Source organism: Barbatula barbatula, assembly GCF_947034865.1.
Source record: "Barbatula barbatula genome assembly, chromosome: 22".
Classification (NCBI taxonomy): domain Eukaryota; kingdom Metazoa; phylum Chordata; class Actinopteri; order Cypriniformes; family Nemacheilidae; genus Barbatula; species Barbatula barbatula.
In genome coordinates this window covers 7,063,150-7,085,599 of record NC_136785.1, presented here as the reverse complement: position 1 = coordinate 7,085,599, position 22,450 = coordinate 7,063,150, and the positions used below count along the sequence as shown (strand labels likewise).

General features: G+C 38.1%; 2 protein-coding genes across 3 annotated transcripts in view; one reads left to right on the top strand and one right to left on the bottom strand.

Moving 5' to 3' along the window:
• The window catches only part of tnksa (tankyrase, TRF1-interacting ankyrin-related ADP-ribose polymerase a), a 77,415-nt gene extending 63,448 nt beyond the window's left edge, over window positions 1-13,967 (bottom strand). Inside the window, exons 1-3 of the mRNA XM_079485924.1 lie at window positions 13,471-13,967; window positions 12,171-12,395; window positions 7,375-7,470 (exon numbers count right to left, since the gene is read on the bottom strand). Coding sequence (XP_079342050.1) covers window positions 7,375-7,470; window positions 12,171-12,395; window positions 13,471-13,930 — 781 coding nt within the window. The 5' untranslated portion in view covers window positions 13,931-13,967. The remainder of the gene's footprint in view (window positions 1-7,374; window positions 7,471-12,170; window positions 12,396-13,470) is intronic.
• Window positions 13,968-19,105: 5,138 nt separating this feature from the next.
• Window positions 19,106-22,318, top strand: ppp1r3b (protein phosphatase 1, regulatory subunit 3B). Of its 2 annotated transcripts, XM_079485923.1 has the most exons (3): window positions 19,198-19,371; window positions 19,455-19,699; window positions 20,445-22,318. In XM_079485923.1, the coding sequence occupies exon 3, from the start codon at window positions 20,476-20,478 to the stop codon at window positions 21,355-21,357; it is 882 nt and encodes a 293-aa protein (XP_079342049.1). In that variant the 5' UTR covers window positions 19,198-19,371; window positions 19,455-19,699; window positions 20,445-20,475; the 3' UTR covers window positions 21,358-22,318. The 2 variants fall into 2 exon arrangements, with proteins under 2 accessions (XP_079342048.1, XP_079342049.1); XM_079485922.1 differs by lacking the exon at window positions 19,455-19,699 and having other exon boundaries at window positions 19,106-19,371.
• Window positions 22,319-22,450: the final 132 nt, after the last annotated feature.

The window sequence follows — 22,450 nt, the reverse complement described above, 5'->3', positions numbered from 1 at the left end:
ATGTTAAAGGAAAAAGTATAGTCTGGCCGAAATTTTCATCATCAGGAGGGTCTGCGAAAATCCACACACCCCATTTTTTGAGACTGCGCAGACGGAACGCATACAACAGCGCATGTGCGAATTTTTTTTGAATCGGCAGTCGAACTCGTCTATCCCCACTAAACTGCTTTGGAGTAAGCTCAAGAAGCTGTGCGGATGAGTTTGTGCACGAGACGGACACAGACACGGAGGTCAAGCATACCCGCACCTTTAGGTAGGAAGTCTGAGGATAAGAGTCCTTTGAATAAAAAGAAAAGCCCAGTGGAAAACAGATCCACAACACATCAATATGGCATCTGGGACAACCTGCACTTCATTAAACTTGCTATAAAACACAATTATAGCCCACTTTCTCGGTGCTGAAGGTCAGAGGAATTATATTTGTCCCTTGTAACAAAACAGTCTAAATGTGCACAATAGAATCAGAATTGTTATCCTAGACTGTTAAGAAAAGTGAAAATAAACGCTAAGAGCAACAGAAGTGAAAAATATTTTTATAAAACTGAAATCTGTGTGAAACATGTGTGCTGCTTTCAACACTTAAAGTCTATGATTTAGGGAAAAAACTGAAGAAAGAGAAATGAAAAAAACAAATGGGACATTACAATTCAAATGTGATTTCAATAGGAGGTTGGATGTGTCTCTGTCATATTTTGTTAAGGCTTAAGCATGCTAATTTATTCAAATGTATTCATTCACACATTCACCTAGAGTAACACACGTGCAAACAAAATCTCTCAGGTCATTCAAATTAGACTGAAAAATATGCACCATTTGTCTCTTAAGTTCACCTGGGAAAGAAACTGGCAAGAATATCAAGTTCATTATTTTTCTCCTTTGGATTAGAAAAGTAAACAAGTCAAACAAGTCTTTGTTCTACTGACAAATATTCGAATTCTTAACTCCTAAAGTATTAAAGATGATGCATGAGAGTACGTGAGCGTATTCAGACGATGCTTATGTCGAGTTTTCTGTGATCGTCTTTGCTAAAGTAGGCTGTGAATCAAATATTTTTCTGCTATTTGTTTTAAGGACATATTATAAGACAAAACGTAAGATTTTGCTTGGAAAGTGGGTTTGAAAATTACAATAAAAATGATTACATTTTATGCATTATTCATTTATTGATAGTTCACGCTTGAGGTCAACAAACTTTCCCAACCAATGCAGTCAATTTTATCAAGTGCTTAACAAAGCTTTCGTCAGAAAACATCTGAGGTCTTTTGACTTTGTATTCCACATATTCCACTATCACTATTTCTCAGAGTGATAGGACCAACATAAATCTATTTGCAGAGGGAAAGGAACACACACCGAACAGAATCCACAGTGCTGAGCAATATAAAACATTTCAGACGTTTTAAAAGCATACAAGACATAATGCTTTAAAGGATTTGTACTTTTTTGGAAGCAATGCAGCAATCCACCAACTTACCAATAAGGTCAACGTGCATTATTTCGCATTCTTGCACCATTTTGTGCTGGAGGGCACTTGCACTTCAAACATCTTACCGTAACATATAAATGTCAAAGTCGTCGTTGAAACAGCTCACACCGAGATTCAGTCAAGGATGAGAAGGCATCGTGTGTTTCTCTATCAAAATCAACCCGATTTGATTTGGAAATAACTTTTTCCTGTTTATATATGTACAAAGCGCTCATAATAAACACTGTTCCTCTCGAAAGTCAATCAAGCAAAACTAAATGGACAGCGTTCTGAAAGAGGACAACACGCCGGCAGCTACTCGATTGTTCCATTCTCAAGTGTTATAAACTAATCTCTTCAAAACGAACAAGTCGAGCATATTATATTAATCAAGTCTGTAACCATACAGAAATGGACCCGCATCTGATTGCAATGCCACACTAGGGACAGCCTGAACTCCAGAGTGTTTGAGGGCAGCAAAACTAAATTGATTTAGTTAATAACCGCAATCTCATCCTTCATTTCAGAAAAATCCTGATGATCTACATTTGTCTATTAGTTTCTACATTTCCCAGAATTCTTTACTCTCGGTTTCATTTAATAAGTAGTACAGATTAATCAAAATGATCCCATAATTTAGGGAGGTTTCATAAAAAATGTGCTTTGAAACAAATCCTTTTAAAACGACATGCACCTTAACGTTAGTCTTCCACCGAAGATTTACGCACCGCCACTGTTTGCATTTCTTGCACTTTGTTTTCAACACTGTCTCACTACAACTGCTGGCTCTTCCAAAATCATTCTTAAAGGCAGGGTGGGTGATTCTATCCAGACACATTTTTGTCATGCTGGTTGGAAATCTCTTTACATCCTGATAGCAATCAACATTGCCCAATCAAATCGTTCTGGCCGAATGCTGTGACTGGTTATGTGTACATTTTCAGCCAACGTATTTTGCATACCGCTGCACGCCCCGTTCACGCAGACATCATACGTCATCGGCACCGCGGTGCGCTCACGTCCGCTGAGTAAATGTAGGGAGAATGGCGGACAATCGGCAACAATCAAACTTTATGTGGAACCGATAACAAGTTTTTGAAAAAGCAGAGCCAAAAAAAGATCTGGATCATGAAAGAGGAAAAACTCAAATTAACATCGGTTCAGTTTTTACAAGATGGAGACAGCTCCCTGCCGGAGGGTCTGAAAGACGATGCCATGGTTGCACTCTTTCTTTTGGACAGGCATTTGAGAAGAATGTTATGGTTTTAGTTTGTAATTCGTTACGTGGATTTACGAAATACTTTCATGTGTTTGGGGAGGCGTGGCTTTGGACGCCACATTGGTTAGAGGGTGGGATTATAATTTCAGTGCTAGCAATCTAAAGTTAGCACCTTTCCAAATCACCCACCCCACCTGAACGCAGTATATTTATCACTAACAAAAATATTCCCATACGTTAAATCATGATATTATGTTCCCAGACTTTATTAGTTTAATAGTAAGCACGAGCCAAATCATTTGCTGCTTACACAAAATTAAAATACACACAAATGAATCGGTTACTCAAATAATGAATCATTTTTCACACAAAGCTAAAGAGCAAGCGTGTCTAAAGGAAGTTGAAAGAACATTCTGTCTTAGCAAGGACTTCTTCTCCTGGCCGACTCATTGCCACATTATCAAAGTCAAACTCAAGGTCTCACAAAATCTGTCATGTCAGAGAGGCGCTGACACCACATGGCTGTAATTTATGTGTCATATACAAACACGAATCAGACTGCCTACTCTGGCGTTTTATTAAAACTATAGAGCTTTCATGGAGAAGAAAATCTTAACAAAATTTCATAATGTTTAACGATTTGAATGGAAATAAACTACTGTTACTGTTCTTCTACTGTTCTTAACGGGGCTGTTAAGAAAACAATGTAATAATGTCATTCCAATGTTCTGTAACGGCTAACCTGTTCACACAAAACAGCTTTGATATTACCTAGCCATCGCTTTTATGTCCAAGCAAGAACTCCTCTCTACAGTAAAAATGCTGGAGACAAATACACAAAGGTAAATATTAGACACACTTCCAAGAATCATGGCACAAAGTCTATACGATTTACAAAAAATGTGATCCTCACCTTAATGATACTGACAATATGACCAATCCACAGAAAGTCAATAATATTTTCCTTCAGTATTGTGTGGATTTTATGTCGAACTGTATAACTACAATACACATCTTACAAAGAAGGGCTGACTTCTCAATCTCACACCACAGCAAGTCATTCTTTTAACACTTTCCTATTAATATATTTTTCACTAAATTAATTATACCGTCAGCACATCTCCATATGAAGCTCTGCTGAAGCAGAGGAATGAGGTTATATGTGTTGCGAGTGCCAATAAGTAGATGTGATGCTCTTGTTAGTGTGAAATCTGTCACGCCTGCATCATTATTACCCAGACACAAGACCAAATGTTTACACCAAACGCTCCCTTTCCTCATAAATAATACAAAACATTCCACATCAAAAAGCTTGTAAAGCACCCCATTGGTGACTATGCAATAACTTTGTCATCATGCAAGCAGCTCCCATAACCGATATAAACGTGCAATGAAATGTTTAAACTAAATTGGCTCCATTAGACTGCAGTTAGTGTAGAAGTTGTGCTGTTATTTACTATATCTTACAATAAACAATGCAAATGCTTTGTTTAAAAAAACTGTTCACCAAAAATGTGCCGTCATTATTCACACTGCATTTCCATATCTTATATTTCTTTCTTCAGAAACTGTTGGATGCAGCCACACTCACAGATGACTGGATGGCATAAGACCTCTCCCATCTCGACCTCGATGCAAAACTGTTAATTCGTGGCGGAACCTGCGCAAGCGACATTCACATAAACAGAATGAAAATGAAGGTAGGTGAACTTTGCCTCGGGCGAACAAACAAAATTGCGAATGACTGCTCTGGTCGCACAGCTTCTAAGTGAATATTTCAGTAAGTAATTAGAAGCTTACTGGGAAATAAACAAAGTCTGGTTTTACCTTAGACAGGTGGCCAGACATCATTCCGAATGAATATCTCTGAAAAGGCGATGGGTGGTTTGACAGGAAAGCTTTTCGGCAGGGTCAGGTAACCAGGCAGGAAAAGAGGATCTATAACAATTATCTGTAATACTCCAGAGACTAAAGCGCAGCCTCCTGCTCTATTTATATCTACAAAACCAAAGGCTTCACCCTGGCTCTGAGAGCAGGAAAATGTGCAAGCTGGCATCTAGCTGGCCATCCAAGGATGCCACAATATACCAGCATTGATCACAGCAGTGATTTTTAAGATGGGGTAACATGCGATTTCATGCATTCTGACTTATTTACACGGTTAAACGTCCTGGCTTCTCATGCTTAACATGGTCAACGTGTTAAAAAACGAGTTGGACGTATGACGTATAATTTCTGTGCTTGATACACTCCCCCAGCAAGGCCATGGCAAGGTGAAAGAAATAACCCCCCGACGCACCAACCGACTAGTGATAGGAAGACCCGCTTATCAAGACTGGTTGAGCTGCGTCAAGATTGGCTGCGCTATGTGCCTGCAGTTGCAGCTAGTTACTCTTGCGATAGTAAGAGAAGCTAAGGTGTGTTTGTTTGTTCACAGCATTTCAGTGATGGATGTTATATAACCGGTGGATATAATGCTGGATTTGGAGATCCTTTGAAACTGATAGATGCCGCGGTCCCAGTGCTAAAAGATGCCGGACATGAACTGCATGCGGCAAGTCAAACAAAGTCATATGTTTGTGGTTTGTTGGAAATCGCATGTACGTGCATAATGTAAAAAACACAAAGGGATTAATGCGATGATGTACTGTGTGCTCGTGCTGGACTTCCGTACCCCTTCCTGTCTCAAGCAACTCATCTTTATATGGAAATAATCTTACAGCTGTATCTGTTTATTATAAATTTGATCAAACTAAATACTCTTTGAAGATGTGACGTATAAAGGAACTGGGAAGTGCACGATACATTCTTAATATTCCAGACATTGTTTGCGCCTGATGATTTGTGGGCCAGTTGTATCAACTAGTGTAAAATTGATAATAATTGCTGTGAATCTCACTAGCAGAAACTCAGCAACAGGCATCCACTGACTGCACAGACTGAGACTAAAGCATCAAAAAGCAAAAAAGGCCTTAGCCTTGTTGAGTGCATTGGCTTTAGCGATCAGCTTATTTCTAATATAATATTTTTCGGCAATGCCTTTCTTCTAAATGTTGATTTTCATGGTAAATCTCACTGCAAAGCGCATCATACGGGCTTTGAATCTCTCCATCCTCATGACGCCACTTGAATAAATCTGCACAATCACTTCTGTGCCCTGAGAACTGACCCTCTTGTTCATGCAAGAGACGCCTGGATGTATTTTTCATTACAGAACAAATTTCTAATTATCGTGACGTGAGAAATGACTGTTCAACAGTGTTTCAAACTATTATAACCTTGTCATACACATAAATTGAATCAATGAACCCTAATGTTTTTAAATAGTGTTCTTATTGATTTTGTTAATGCATCTCTGCAGCCATTGGTTTGTTTGTTAATACTGCAATAGAAAAAATGTTTGCTCACAAACACGTTAATGAAGAGAGCTTTCCTACATCCCTTGTCCAAATGATGTAGCTACCAAAAAGGAAATACTGCAACTATGTGTAAACACAATCAGAATGTGTCTGGGAGAACCACTTAGATCAATGAGGTCTGATAGTACATGAACCTCTGCCATCAAACACTACAAGGATGGGTAATGTAAAGGCATTTAGTCACGAATGCTTTTGATTATTTACACAAGCTCTAGAAAGATATATGGAGTACTAAGAGAATACAAAGCTGGGCGTGTCGTGTCCCAAACAATTTTGTGGTTTATAGCTGCCAAGCAACGTGCTGCATCAAAAACGGTTTGGCAGTCACAGGTGTGTCTATCATAGATGTAAATACCTAGATGCCTCATTAATGGACCACTTCAATCGGCCACTTTATAGAAATGTATTCGCCCTCATAATTCAAAACCCCTATAGGACGTGTGTTCTGTTGCACACAAAAGAAAATATTTTAAGAAATGAAAAGGTTGTGTGTCCATACAATGGAAGTCAAAGGAGTCTAATGTTGTTTGGTTTACCAACATTCTCGAAGAAATCTTACTTTGTGTTCCACAGATAATAAAATCATACAGTTGTGAAATAACATGTGGATGAGTAATAAAACATATTAAACACTGCATATAATAACAAATATTCTGAATGTTTTCTTCAGGAATTTAATTCTCAGCATTTGCAACGGCAAAAAAAAGTTCAGTTTGCTAACATTAGTAAAAGCATCTACTGCCAAATAATTTTTTTTATAATAAAGTATTATATTCACAGAATTATATAAACAAAATCTTTACAACATATTTAAATAATTTAGTTGATTTCCTAGCCCAAAACAATGAAAGTCTATGACCAGTCCACTTGAGGATTTTTTTTACATCCTCAAACTTTCTTTATTTCCATTATTTAAATCATTTTAAAATCAATGTGGATTCACGACTAATGAAACCCAACTGTATACCGTTTCTCTTATCAAGAATCACGCATACAATCATAATACCACCCAACCCATCGACTAGAGAGAGCACACAAGAAAGAGCAGCATTCAAGGACGACAATCATCTCAATTTACACAAACAAACCTAACGTGGACGACAGCTACATATCAATTCCGCTGTGTGTAAAGTAAGTATCATTCTGAGGGTACCAGAGGGTAACAAGCTGCAGAAGCTCAGACTCATAAACACAAAGCACAGGCAAAAAGAGCACAATATGTAGACAGACAAAGCATGCACAGATGGTTATGGAGAACATCCAGTACTCACCCGTCAGCACGGCTTTGGCGGATGGGTCAGCCAGGTCCAGGGCAGACTTCCCGTCTGTGTTGCGGATGTTTGGATCGGCGCCGTGTTGGAGCAGCACTGTGCAGGGGAAACATAAGCAGTATCGTAACTCAGGCAGGCATAGACTACTGCTGGGGCTGCTCGCGCTGCTGACCGGGAGAGCTTGCCTCGGCATGGCGCGGACACAAACACGCATCGCTCGCCAGCGCGCCAAGAGCAGCAGCGAAAACAGCCCGCGCGAGAAAACACACACTGCAGTGAGACGGGAGGAAGAAGCCCATGTTATTGAAAGAGTCAGACTCCGGGCGTGTGACAGGAACTCAGGTGTAATCTCAGTGGAATATCAAGGCATTTTTTCCGATCCTTCCCCCTTTTTCTCTCCCGACAGCCTCCCGAGAGAAAAGAATGGAGAGATGGAGAAAGCCGTCCGGCACGCTGCTTTGTAGAGCCAAGTACAACACGGCACCTAAAGCGAGCGGCGTATATCAGGACTCTCTCTTTCTCTCTCTCTCTCTCACAAGCTAATAGCACCCCCCTCCCTCTGCTCACCCTGTCTATTCTGCTAACCTCCTCAGAAATACTTACAACTCCCTCTCTCCGATTCAAAACACACACTGCTTCCGCACCACACAAATCTGTGGCTTCGGTGGGCTTGAGGCGAATACAAAGCCTCCCTTCAGAACACACACAAACATTTATTATGTGGTATGTGAAAAACGATATATTATAAAAAGCTACCTGAAACTGTTGTTTAAAATGACTTGTGTGGGGTTCACCTGACTCTGATCTGATGTGGTTTTACATTAAATATGTTTTAAAGATATTACATTACAATCGCAAGATTAATAATCGCAAACAATAATCATGACTAATAACCGAGATCAATAATTGTGACTAATAATCATTAAAAAAATCCATAGTTTTTACACTTCAGACCTATCATCTGTACACACTCTGCCCCAGAAATGTCTAACCTTCCTATGATATTGTTTGCGCTAATCAATTGTGGGAGGCAGAAATGATCACAATTTCAATTAATATACAATTAGCCTAATCGTTCAGCCAATTACAGCAACAGGACTAATCAAAAACTGGAATATTAGATTAAACCTACATCAACTAGTTTTACACACTAAACAATGAGCTCATGCATTGCAAGAAAGCAATACTTCACAGTGGCACTTTGTGAAAGTCTTTTTGTTCTGTAAATGCCGCTGAAAAAAGGTTTCTAAATAAAGAAGATTTCTTACGTCCGCCGAGTATCCGATCCTGTACCAGATGCTCTGGGGGTGACTCATAGGTCACCCATTTCTCGTCAGAAAGAGTTTCTGACAAGCTTGAAACCCTTGTGAAATACACCACTGCATGAAGGGAGGACTCAGATTTTGATGCAGAACAACAGGGGCTGAGGAAAAAGGTTCAGTTGAAAGATAAAGCTACCCTCAGACCTCACAAGCAAATTAATATGCACTAAAGGCCCTACAGGCGTCACATTTGCATACACTGGTGTCATGACGGGACTCGAGAGCCGGGTGCAGAGGGGCGGGGGTTTTGTGTGCACGGAGGGTTGGACGTGTCGGAAATATGATGGTGTGATTAAAATGCATTGCAGTACTTATGAAAACTTGCCCATCCATCATCTGTATAGATGTAGCAGACGTGTTTCAAAGGACGTACTGTACATTTTAAGAGGTGACTTCACATATTACAGCAACCGTAATTGACAACAAAAAATAAATACCCACAAGCACGTTGACATGAACTAGTCGTATAATGCATGTTAACTGCGACCCATCCCTTTTTTGAATACAATGCCATTTTATGCCACGAAGCAAAAGCTTTTCAACAGGTGCCGAGACCCACACTTGGTCATAGGGATCCTCAGAACAAACAAAAACAGCCGTGTGCGAGTAATTGGTGGTCTGAGTGTGATCAGAGCAGTAAGGTAATTACGGTCGAGCTTCGGGGGGGGATTATCCGAGAGCCCGAGAGAGAGAACATGGGCGCTCGCCTCGGGTAAATGCATAACCGCGCGCATACCCCTGCCGCTCCCCCAGCATTCAAAGAGGTCTGGACAAACACAGATATGCAAACCGGTGCTCATTAAATTTCTAAACATACTTAGACAAGAGTGAAAATGCCCATTTGTGCTTAGTTTAATTATAAGCAATTTGATAAACCCAAACGGTTTAAGGCTCAGGGAATAGTTTGTGACTCCTTATACGTCGAAGATCAAACTCTTGGTCATCCGGAAGGAATCTGGAGTGGGGTGGAGAAATAAAAACATGCGTTGCTATTATCGTCATCAATCTTTTAAGACGGGAATGACAGCAAACAACCTTTAATTCCAAATTGCCCCCCTGCTGCTTTGAGCTGATGGGCACAAAAATAATGACTAGAGAGCAGGAGAAATTCTAATTAGCGGAGTAGACGCCAATTATTTATTCATTATGATCAAAGGGTGGAGGTCACAACACCTATTGGGGTGCGAAAAAGCAGAGAAGCTGACACAAGAGGCTTGGGTTTATGAAATGCAGAGACAAAAACAAGTGCTGCTTATTATTCGAAGCAAAAAGCAGGGAGACTTTTTTTATAAGACAAAAAGCAGGTTTTTGCATTATGCTTTTATCACCAACATATAAAAAACAAACCTATTGCAGTACATTAAAAGTCGATTGGTGTTTGGGGATTACGGTGGAATGGCAATTTATAGAAGAGTCAATAACAGCATGTATTACAAAGTTATTGGCTAGTCAGCTCATCCAGAACATCAAGATGAAATGTACGTTCTTGGATTAGCCAGAAAGACACAAGTACACAAAATGCAGCCTTATTAAACTATGGGCTGATGACTTGGATTATAGGTGCCCGCATGGAATCCGTATATCAGCACACTTCAACCTATAGTTATTAAATTTCAACACATCCAGTTAGACTTATGTTTATCTTTTTATATTTTGCCGATTGGACAAGTGGGCTGGTAGGAGGCGCACATGTCCCAACACGCTCAGTGACACTATACACATTTGCATCCTCTAAATAAACATAGGCAAAAACGTTTTAGATACTATAAGGTGTGTATTACTCAGCTCTGTTGGTAACACATTGATGTATTTGTTAACATTAGTAAACGCATCTAACATTGAGTTTTTTAGCATCTATTAATCCTTACTAATGTTAATCAGTGTCAATACATTTATTAATGGTAGTTCATGGTGAATTAACTCATGTTTATAAGTTTGACTTTGAAATGTACTAATAAATGCTGAAATTAACATGAACTAAGATTAATAAATGAAGTAGGAGTACTGTTGGTTCATGTCAGCAAACATATTAAGTAACTGTTAACAAATAAACAATCTGTTAGAGCTCCATTTAGCACTTTCTCCCGTAAAAAAAATCAATAACACAGAATATGATTAAAATGTATAAAAATATTCATTGTGGGCATACTTGAGACCTTCAAATGGCGACAGAATATAACATTGCTCATTATAAAAACTACAAACTGTCTAAGTGCCGATGCCATTAAAAGAATCATTTACAAGGTGTGGAAAAAGTCAAAGCCGAATGTGTCAGTATTATCTGTCTAAAGTTAAAAATCCATAAAACACAGCTTCAGGTTAGGGCACATCCAAACAGTTTCTGTAAATCTTTTAGTTTCAGACTATCAAAGCCCAACCAGGCCGAGGATTAAGAACAATTAGGGCGTCAACCAGGGACGACGATAACAATTGAAAATTTTAATAGAGGTTTCCAAGCACCCATGTAGGCAATTGATAACAACAACAAAGACGAATCGTTTCCATTCAGTCCAACCTGTATCAACATATCTTTAATACGTGACGAAGTCAAATGAAAAGACTTTACTCTTCTCAAGTCTCAAAGATTTAAAGGAAATATATAACTTGAGCTTGTTTCATAACGCTTGGCACTTCAGATTGATCTACAAAATGTAACTTCTACAAAGAATGACTCAACCAAAAGCTTAAAATGAGTTCAAACTAAACTTTTTTAAAGTAAAAAGATAAAAGGCAGTGAAGATTTACATCAATCTTTCTCAGATTGAAAAAAGATGTGAAATCGCATGCATGTCTTCAGGCATTTGAATTCTCCATGAGATAATTCTTATCTCCTAGTGTTTAAATTCAATTTTCACCACTTTAATTGGATTATGCTAAAAATGTAGAGAGTGGGCACTCTGGATTAGGCGGCAGTGAGAAGCAGACTACTTTTGGAGCGATGCAAAGGAACACATAAGGAATTAAAATGAAAAGTAAACATCTCTGTAAGACAACTTCAAATACCCTTTTTATTTAAAGAAAAAAACAAGGGATACAGCTCTGGCCCAGTGACCAATTACAGTGATCCGAAACATTTGACGTCACTCCATCGCTATTCTATTGACTCCCTTCGCCCCTACAATGCCATGTTAAATTTCTCATGAATACCAAGCAGTAAAAATCAGATTAATGGCTGAGCGCTGTGTAGTAGCGTCAGTCACCGCAGCTAATCAAGAAGAATGCCACATGATTAAACCTTATTGAGAACTTCTCCTCAGGCAAACCACAGGGAAAATTAAACTCGTACATCTTCAGAATTCACTAAGGCGAGATTGTACCATTCATCTCCACAATCTACAGACCTGACGAGTTCACAAACTAAATCCACAATGGTCCACCCACATCTTTACTTCGGGAAACGTGTCTGAGGTCAAACAAACAAACTTTTGAAACTAAAATCTGTGTATGCAGCATTTACAGAAAAGAGGAACTTACCGATGCAAACGTCTATTTTACCCTTGATGGCAGCTTCATGGAGCGGAGTGTAATTCCAGTTGTCTCTGGAGTTTGGATCGGCACCCTGACAAAGCAGCAAACTGACCACCTCGGCATGACCGAAGGAACAGGCGTTGTGCAACGGAATCAAACCTCCATCGTCTCGCGCGTGCACGTTTGCCCCCATCTGCAGGAGATGCTCCACAACATCTTTCCTTCCAAAACCTGAGTTATGAAAAGAGAAACATTCATATTTTTACACAACAGGCACATGTAGTAAGAAAATCATTTTGCACGCAGTTCTCGTCTTAAGACATATTTGTTTGATGAGGCTTTTACTAATATGTTAATTGATGTTTTAGATATTTTTCATTTTCTTTTACTGTATTTTATATTTGATGACTGAATGTGATTCTACACTATACAGCACTTTTGTACACTCTGTGGTTTTGAAGGTTCAATATAAATTACATTTTGACTAATTGATTGATTGACAGGTCTTTCCATTAACAGTCTGATCATATCTGTGATTTTGGCTATGACAACAAGAACCTGTTTCGACAGTAAGAACGAACTATTCTACATTTGTCAAGAACTTTCATATTTGTTTACACGAATTACAGTACATACAAAATACATAACTGCCTTAAACAGGACAAATTACTTTAGTAGTAGTTTAGCTGCTTTTAGCTTCATAAAAAAAATCTATAATATAGTGATTAAACAACTTTCTACATAATCACCTTGTGTTAATAATATTCATGGTGATTTTTAATACATATGTAATACGTTCCTATTAAAAAAACTAATAATGTTAGTAAATTGTATGTGTTTACGAAGCACCAAGCAATACGACGATATTTAAAAGCTTTCTTTTACAGCTGTCGAGTTTAACAATGGGCTCCCGTTTCAGTTTACAGTAACTATTATGTCAAGTACGCATTTATTTCAGACATTCGAGTACAAACAGTAACTAATACAGCTGTTAATACTATGTTCGATCATATTAGTCAAGTCTATTTCAGTTCTTTAAATCCCCACGATGAACATTGTTCTCTTTCGGACACCACACCAAACGAAACAAACACAAGCAGCCCGAAATAGCCCAGATTAGTTATTAACTTCAGATGTTTGTCCTACTGGCCGAATTCTATCTTTATAACCCTTGTCCCAATTGTCCTAAAACTCCCTTTAGCCCCGATGTACTGCGTTTATCCAGCGAACTATAAGGTAACGTTTACCGTCAGTCTGGCCGCTTTCCAGGTCGAGATTGATCGCAAACATATACATTTGTATTTACCTGCAGCGAAGTGAAGCGGGGTGGACTTGCGACCGGCCATGTCCTTCGCGTTTACATTGACCGAATCCACAAGTCTTTTCACCCGGGACACGTCCCCATTCCTGCAGGCCTCAAACAGCTCCCTAAAAGCCCCACTCGTCCCGCAGCCGCTGCCTCCGGGACTGGTACTACCGGAGTCGGGAGTAGATCCCGCACTACTGCCCCCGCCGGTGGTAGATGAGCTAGTGCTGCTGGGGCTAGTGGTGCTGCTGCTGCTGCTGCTGCTGGTTGTGCTAAGGAGCGAAGCTGAGGTTTCGGGTGTGATCTCCGAGTCCCCGAGACTATCCGGTTCAGCACCGGCAGCAGATCTGCCAGTGTCTGGTGGTGATTCGGGGGGCGTAAGAGGACTAGATCCCGGTCTCGGAGGCGAGGATAAGTTTTGTTGTTGTTGCTGCTGAGAAATGCGACGAGACGTCGCCATTTTCGCACACAAATCCCCCTCTGGCAGCAAAAATAGTCGGGGAGAACTTCCGGGAAGTGTCAAAGTAAAACTTCCGGTTTCAAAGCAATTGATTTAATGAAAAATGATTTGTGTTCGCTGTGATTTGTGCTTATTAAAACATTTACTACGGCAACGGAATGTTCTACTAATAGCCACAATGTTGTCAAAACGGAATTAAACTAATTTTCAATTCAATGTTATTTGTATAGCGCTTTTCACAATGTGCATGGTTCAGAAGCAGCTTTACAGGGGAAAATAAGAAAACCTACATTGTGTTTATTTAACAAGTTAAATTATTCTAGTAAGTAATATCTTATAAATGCAGTCTATTTAAAAATAATTTAATACATTTAAATGATTTAATAATATAACTGAATTATATAATGCTTAACGGATTATTTTGTTGTTTTAGAAACTGTGGTATATAATGCAGAAAGTTTTGTCATTCTTGCTAAAAAAGCGAAACATCAGTTTAATTTAGTTCGTTTAGTGGTTATAGTAGGAAATACAGTGATTTAATGGAAACTATAATGATATCTATGGGGCTTTGGTGGTTTCAGTTTGTGGCAGATGGGAATTGAATAACACAAAACAAAGGAATTTTGTAATGGTTTCACTGGTAGAGCTATGAACACCATTCATTTTTATTCAATTTAGAGAGGTCTTTATCTCTGTTGTTTGATCATGTTTGATCACCAGAGCTGGTAAACACTAGCTATTGCTACATTTCGGTTGAAAGGTTGTTGTCACTTGTCCAAGTGCATCTGCTAGCTCGATGCTTGTTATAATGACTATGTTTACAAGAGAATCGTGATAATCTTATCACATGGAAAGCCCACCTATACGGTTTACAAAGCCATTTGAGTTCAACATGTTCAACATTACATAATTGTTTTAAATTACTAAAATGTTTAAAGTGGAGTCCATATGTCTGAGACCAGGTTGAAAATTTAATTTAAACTTGGAAATAAACAGGCAAAATGAGGATAGCGACCATGTTATACTGTTTAAAAGCCTAGTGTCTCAGACTTTTTGGTAGATCAATGTTAAAAACAAAATGTTGTATACAGAAACATCATAAAAAATATTATCAAGATCGTGTCAATTTATAGAAAGAGTCTATTATATACAAAGCAACTTTCGTAATGTGTTGGTCATTTGTTTATGCATTGAGCTGTAATGTTTTAGAAAGCTAACTTTCACGTGGAATGCCTCACAAGCTACAGCTGCTTTTTTTCCACCTAGGTTTTTCCTCACCTGCTCTGTCAATCACAGAGGTTCACAAATGACCCCCTGTAGCCCATATACAAACCCCACCGCGTTTAGTTGCCATAAATCACATTTTATTTTAAGTAGTCATTAACATGTTGTTTGAAGAAAACAAAATATAATGTTTGTACTTACAGAATGATTGGTAAAATGTAAATAGTGATTCAAATAGCCTATCACATAAACACCAGATTCACACATCCTACAGTTCATTTGAACGCTTGTCACCTTGTTAGTTTGTGTTATCAATTTATTTTAAATGAACAAGCTGAACAGCTATTCTTCTGTTATCTACAGTGTGTTTTAGCCTAATTCCCTTTTTCAGAACCCATCTGCATTCACCAGCTTCCTCTTTTCAGTTGATTGTGGCTGATAGATTAACTACAATACAGGATTAGGTTCCTACTGTTAACCATTCAGCTCCCAGTCCATAGGCCATATGACTGACAGATAAAGCAACCAATCACGTTTCGTCTTGTGCCGCGTTAATGTTAAGAGGCGTGTAAATGTCCCGGCAGTAACAGACCGGTGTAAATTCACGAACGTGTAAAAAAGTTAACAGCACCACAATGTTTATAAATGTATGCAGGGAACCTTGCATGCTTTTAAGAATTAAGCGTTTAGTCGAACGAATTGAATTCTTATAGCAACCGTTGTAGACACGACAGCTTAAGGTTTCGTGTTGTTTCCAGGCGGTCCGTTAAAGAACGCGACACGCACGTTTACCGGAAATCCTTCAGACGTGCCGAGGTGTTTCCAAAAAAGTGTGCCATTTGCATCAGACTTTTTTGATGCTTTATTAAATCAATGCCATAAGAACAAGATGTATTACATATTCAAGTCACATTAACATTCGTTGCCAGATTAAAACGAAAATTGAATATATATATATATATATATATATATATATAATTACATACATTTAAATGTTTTCAGAGCATTACATGATTTCAGTGATTTTTTGTTTTATAACTATATCTATATACAATTTGAAGTCATTAAATGTGAAAAATTTGGTTTACATTGAGCCCACTTTTTCTTATGTATATGGCATTTTCCTTATAGAATAAACAAACGTATAACATGTTGTTGTTTACAGTTCAAATGTTCATTTTCTGTATAAAAAAGCACATAAAATATAAAAATGTCTATCATACATTCCAGTTTTCTGTTATAGAATTCAATATCTTTCCAAAATAATCTCGAGTAAATCCAATGAAAAGAAGATGCAAAATGGTTTCTCTTTCTTGACCACAAAATTCACAGGTATATACAATATTAAGCTTAAATCTTACCAAAACATGCTTAGCAGGATAAATTCTGAAGTATTTTGTAAAACACTTCCTTAATTTTGTTATTGATACAAAACTTATTTGCCAGTTTCCAAGCTTTAACCCAAGAGATATTACCAAATAAAGAAGACCAAAAAAAATCTTGCTGCAGGTAAAGACACAGAACAAAGAGCATTCCTTAATCTTATTACTACATTTTTGTTTTAGGTACCATGCGGATTCCTTCTGAAATTCAGTTTTTGAAAGTACTGTCACACTCTTTGGAATTGCGTCAATAACAACAGCAAATTATCTTGGTTTAATAGGTAATTGCAATTTTTGAAGAAATTCAGTATAGGAGAACAAGTACCCATGATAATTAAATTAAAAAAAACTGTCTTACTAAAAGAATACCTTCATTGAACAAAGTATAGATTAAAGATTTGTTTTTAAATAAGATGCCATATGCATCAGACTTTCAGCCTACAGGTTGTGGACGTGGCGTCTGAGGCTACTTTTTGCAATACAATTTTGTTGAAAGCTTCAGTGGTTCATAACGCTTCGCCATAATCCAGGGCACTGACCAGGAAATCAGCCATTTTAAGATGTTAATTCGCAAAATCCTCCCAGTGCACTGAAACGTTCGAGCTCAAAAAATTCCCACAATGGACCACAAAAACAAGGGAGCATCGATGCTTATATGTTCCCTTACCGGAAATCACGTGATACATTTTGAAAACGTTTAACAGAAATCGTAGGAGCCAAGTCTATGAACTTGAAACGCAATGTAACGTTTTAAAAGACAAACGCTATTTTATGTTATGTGTACACAAACATTGGAAGTAGGGTGGGGCTGTAGTTTGCCCTTCCCTTTTTCATTGGTTAGTTGTAGTTGGGCCTGGAGGGGAGGGCTACCTACAACCTTCCTCTTTTGTTGCTTACGTCATGTGGTGAAGAGTTGTTGTTGAGAGGGGGAGAGGAGATAAATTAAGAAAACTAAAAATATTTAGAATAATTGGCTACAAAAAGATCTTAGTATTTTTGGCAGAGTTGTATTAGTCAAAGCTGAGGGTCTTTCCAAACTTATTTACCCTGCTCTCTCTCTATTTGTGGGTGCTGATGTTTCCAAGGATATCAATAAAATCTTCTTTGACTTTATATGGAAGAATAAGGCTCATAAATTGAAAAAGGATGTTATGGCAGGAGGGTTGATGGCGGTTTAGAAATGTTCGATTTTTTAGGCATCATTAACACTTTCAAGCTTAAATAGTTGAAAAATTGCCAAAAGAAGGAACAGTCGTTATGGTTCTTTATTCCACAGTTCTGTTTTAAAAAGGTTGGAGGCTTATCTTTTCTATTACGTTGTAATTTTTTGCCTGGGAAATTACCAGTTAAATTATCAGTTATAAGTTTTATTTGCTTGGAAGATTTGTTTTCAACATAGTTCAACAAACCCAAATGGTTTGACAAAAACATAAACTTTGTTATGCACCTATTTGATTGAACTGGAGAAATCTTATCTTATGAAGACTTTCTTTATACTTTCAACTTTCCTGTTTCCTGTAAAGAATTTCAAAAGGTTGTGAAAGCCGTTCCAAATGGATTAATACAGCGAATGAACCTTACTTTTGCGAGTAATTATCGGTTATTTCCTGAATTGTCCATAGATGGTATTCATCTTTTTCCCCTTCAGGTAATAATACAAATATTTGATAAATTTTTCAATCCAAACGTAAAATCTCTTCTGGAAAACCATTTTGGAATGCTCAGATCCTAGATATTGATTGGAAACTGGATTGGTTGTTTCCATATAAAATCTGTATAAATAACAAAGTTAAAGAAGTGCACTTTAAAATTCTACACAAAATGTCCCCTTGCAATTGATTTTTATCTAAATTTATGGATATTGTTATTTTATTATGTTATTTTTGTAATTTGCAGAAGGAAAATTTGGCTAATTTATCTTAAACTGTCCTGTAACTCTTACATTTTTTTGTACATTTCGGGAGATTAGATTAACGTTTTTGATTAAAGATTACAAATGCAAATTAATAAAAAAATGGTGTGCACGGATACATCCTTAATAATAATCACTGCAACACTGTGTAAAACACTTACAGTTTTCCTATTTAATTTCATGGTGACTTTAAATATAAATTAGATTAAGGTCCGGTTTCACAGACACTGAGCCAGGAGTATGCCTTAGTTGAATTAAGATATTTATGTCCCTTTAAAAAAATATTTCCTTTGAAGAATATATAACTGGTCTGCATCTTGAGACAAAACAATGGCACTAATGTATTTTAAGATTTTTCTGGGAAAGTTATTTTGAGTGTAGACAGGTCACACATTCATTTTCGTCCGGGGCAAGCTTTAAGGCTTGACTGTGAAACCGGGCCCATTTGTCTTAATTAATCTTACTACCCTGAAAGCAATTTAACACACAGCATATTGACCCTTCATCCAGGTACATTTATAGATAAAATGGAATTAAAATAAAATACATATTTTTGCATTACAGAATCACACACAACTGTGGTAGTGAATGCATATGGAGGTTATTGGGTTTATGCATGTTGACAGGAGAAATAGTGGTGTGTATTTTTACAACACTGGGGGCAGGGGGCCTTCGAGCCTGACCTACTGACCCTAGTCCCACGTCACGTGACACGCATTTATCGGCCCAGGTTCATGCATGCCCCTTTAGCCTGCGATGATTGGTTAAAACTGGTTGTCCACGTGAACACCGGCTGATTTTCGGCAAAAATGCGGTTTGGTGCCGGGGTATAGTTCAGTAGCTCACTGATGTCAGTCGGAGGTTTGTCCGCTTCCAAACTGAAGCCTGCTGCTCACTAAAACAAGTCAAATGCCCTAACAGAGGTATGCAACAACGTCAACTCCATTTAACGCGTTTATCAGCTATAAATGTGTGTTCACCCAGGCAGGGCTTCTTTTAATTGTAGGGATGAAAATGTTATTTGATAGAGTTCAGATGTAGGGAAACGACAACAAAACCAGGAAGAGACGCACGCTGACCAAACCTCGGCGCATCGGATGTAAAGTTTAACGTTTTAAAATCTAACGGCAGAACGGAAAGCTTGGATATTATTTAAGCAAAACCAACCGGGCAGTACAATCGTAGACGAGTACGGTATGGCGTGGTGGCATGTTGAACAGAGACGAATGCTTAGCAAATTAGCTCCAACAGGTGGGAATTCAACCGTTTGCTTAAGTTCCTTTGCATTGGCGTATTACAACAATCGACAGTGAAAAAGGTGTTTATTTGTATGGTGTCTCTAGACATGCCGCAACAACGTTTTATTGGTATTTACCGTATATTGTCGAAAACTTGTACAACATCTCGCTTTAAGTTAAAGAGAAAAGCGTTACAGAGTTTATGGAGCATTAACGTCTTTGTTTCCAGACTTGTTCAGTAAACGTTGTGTGTTTGAATTTAAAGATGCGAGTTAAGATTCCTGGTGAATTGAATGATTATTTTCGTTATTTTTTACGTAACTTAGTCGAGTTTTTCGTCGTATACGATTGGATGTCGGTCGTTCAAAAGTTTTTAATTCCTTTTTTAAGCTATTAATAATGAACACTAGAGGGTGCCCACGTAGTTTAGTTTTATCTCTCCACATGCCATTTCACATCCTCTATATGGTCTTCAGCTAAGATAAACTTGTTTTACTTGTGTGACCTACTTACTGCTGTCTTTGCATAATGTTTAATTATTTCATCCTGAGTTTATATTGAGCACTGCATGCTGTGCAAACGTTCTGATGATTTCATACTTAATTTCTATTAAGCACCGCATGCTGTGCTATAGCTTATGTGTGAAATTTGAGTCCGTCGTGTTTGCGCTTGAGCTTTGTCAACTTTTCTGTTTACAGACCTGGAGGAATAAATGTTACGCTTGATTTGATTATTAATACACGTTTATATATTTTCAGTGTGTGTGGCTGCCCTCCCAACAAATCCACCATGCCGACAGAGTTGGCCATGCCGCTTTATCTGTCCAATGAAGAGTTCCTAAACCAGAGAACGCCTAAATTCAGCAGGCCTCTGCGGCCATGTCTACACCAGTGTCAAAGTTCACGGCTTAGTTTTAGCTCCCACAGCGAGCAGTCAGAGTTGAAGGGAGTCAGCGCACCCTTGGCAGTGCCTGGCAAGACCAAGAAGCAGGTATCGTTTGCCGATCACAAGGGTTTCAATCTGACAATGGTGAAGATCTTCTCTGAGTTCGATGATCCCGTAGACATCCCGAGCAACATTGAGGTGTTTTTTACCTCGTCGCTTACCCTTTCAGAAGAGAAGGACAAGTTAATCCTCGACTTCGACCAGCCGTCTGCAGATTACGTAAAGTTTCGCCAAAGAATAGAAAACGATCACGTCTGCCTTGAGCACTGCATGCTTAAGGAGAAATCTATAGCAGGTACGGTTAAAGTAAAAAACCTTTCCTTTGAGAAGTCTGTTAATCTTCGCATAACGTTTGACACTTGGAAGAGCTACACTGATGTTGAATGCCAGTATTTACAGGACACCTACACTGCCTTAAACCGTGACACCTTTTTGTTCGAAACAAATTTGCCTGATCAGGTGCCTTCACATGAACGTATTGAGTTTGCCATCTGCTATGAGGTCAATGGACTCACGCTCTGGGACAACAACCAAGGACAGAATTACAGAATCGTTCAGTCGGTGCTTAAAAAGAGTTCAATTGAATCTAGTGTTGGCCACGAACGATATGGTGTGAGTGATTGGGACATTCATTTTGACCGGTATGGCAGCCCTAGATGTTCTCATGGTATATTTCCCAATTGGCCCAGTTACGCCGGCTATGAAGACATTGGTCCGTATTACTGAGAGTTGGGGTGGTAAATCTTGTCCAGCTAACAAACAAATGCAACATTTATGTTGTACTTTGGCCTTGAATGGCTTATTGGATTTAAGAGTAATTTAAACACTGTCAATAATAATGGATTTCGTTGTGTAACGGAATCTAGTTATGTTTTTAAAAATACAGTTCATGGTGAAATACGTATAGGTAATTATGAAGTAAATACATTTGTTATTATTGCTTATAGGTTGCAATTTAGTTAAATGCAGGGTTGTGTATGTTCAAGTTGATTTGGGGTTTGTATATAGTTTCATGAATGCTCTCATGCTACTGCTGTCTGTGCAATTTATAGAACAATACAATGTTAATTGGTTTCTTATTATTGTGACCTGCAGGCCAGTATGTATTCTAAACTGTTTATGGCGACCATTTACTTTCAGGGAAAAGAATAAGCTATTTTTCTATTAGAAAGTCAAATTGGCAGCCATTAATATGTGCTAAAGGCATAATGAGATTGTCCGAAGTATTTTTTCCCTCATGAATGTGAAACCATGAAAATAAACTTGACTTAATTTAACCTAGACAGATAAATGCTGTTAGAATCTGATACATTTCATATGTTTTTCATTGACTACCAGTTTTTAATGCTAAGGAAAAAACTCTAATGGGACTGTTTTTTAAAATTTGAGATTGGCTATTCTCACTGTAATTGTCGGGATTATGTTAGTTTCGGTTCACAGTTATGTTGATGCGTGTTATTTAATTTGTTCTGGGTAATGAATGCACTTTAATTTGTTGCAGCGTTTAAGTTTTTGTCACCTATTTTAGATATTGATACCTGAACACAGATTTGTCAGGACCACTTTAAGGACTTTGTGAAAAATTCATATTCAATACAAAATTTGGGTCCTTTGCATTTTAATGCAATGTTTTAAACGTTCTCCTAGTTGTGTTGTTTAAAACAGTAAATAAAGGATTTCAAAGCAATTCACTCACGACGGAGTCATCTTTTGTAGATAAAGCGCTACCTAAACCTGTTACCACTGCTGTTTACAGGCTGTAAAAGTCAGTTTTATGTGAAGTGTGTTTGCAAAAACAGACACGTATTCAAAATTCATG

Excerpts from the sequence above, each read along its gene's own strand:
- ppp1r3b (XM_079485922.1), top strand. The coding sequence starts at position 20,476 with ATGCCGACAGAGTTGGCCATGCCGCTTTATCTGTCCAATGAAGAGTTC.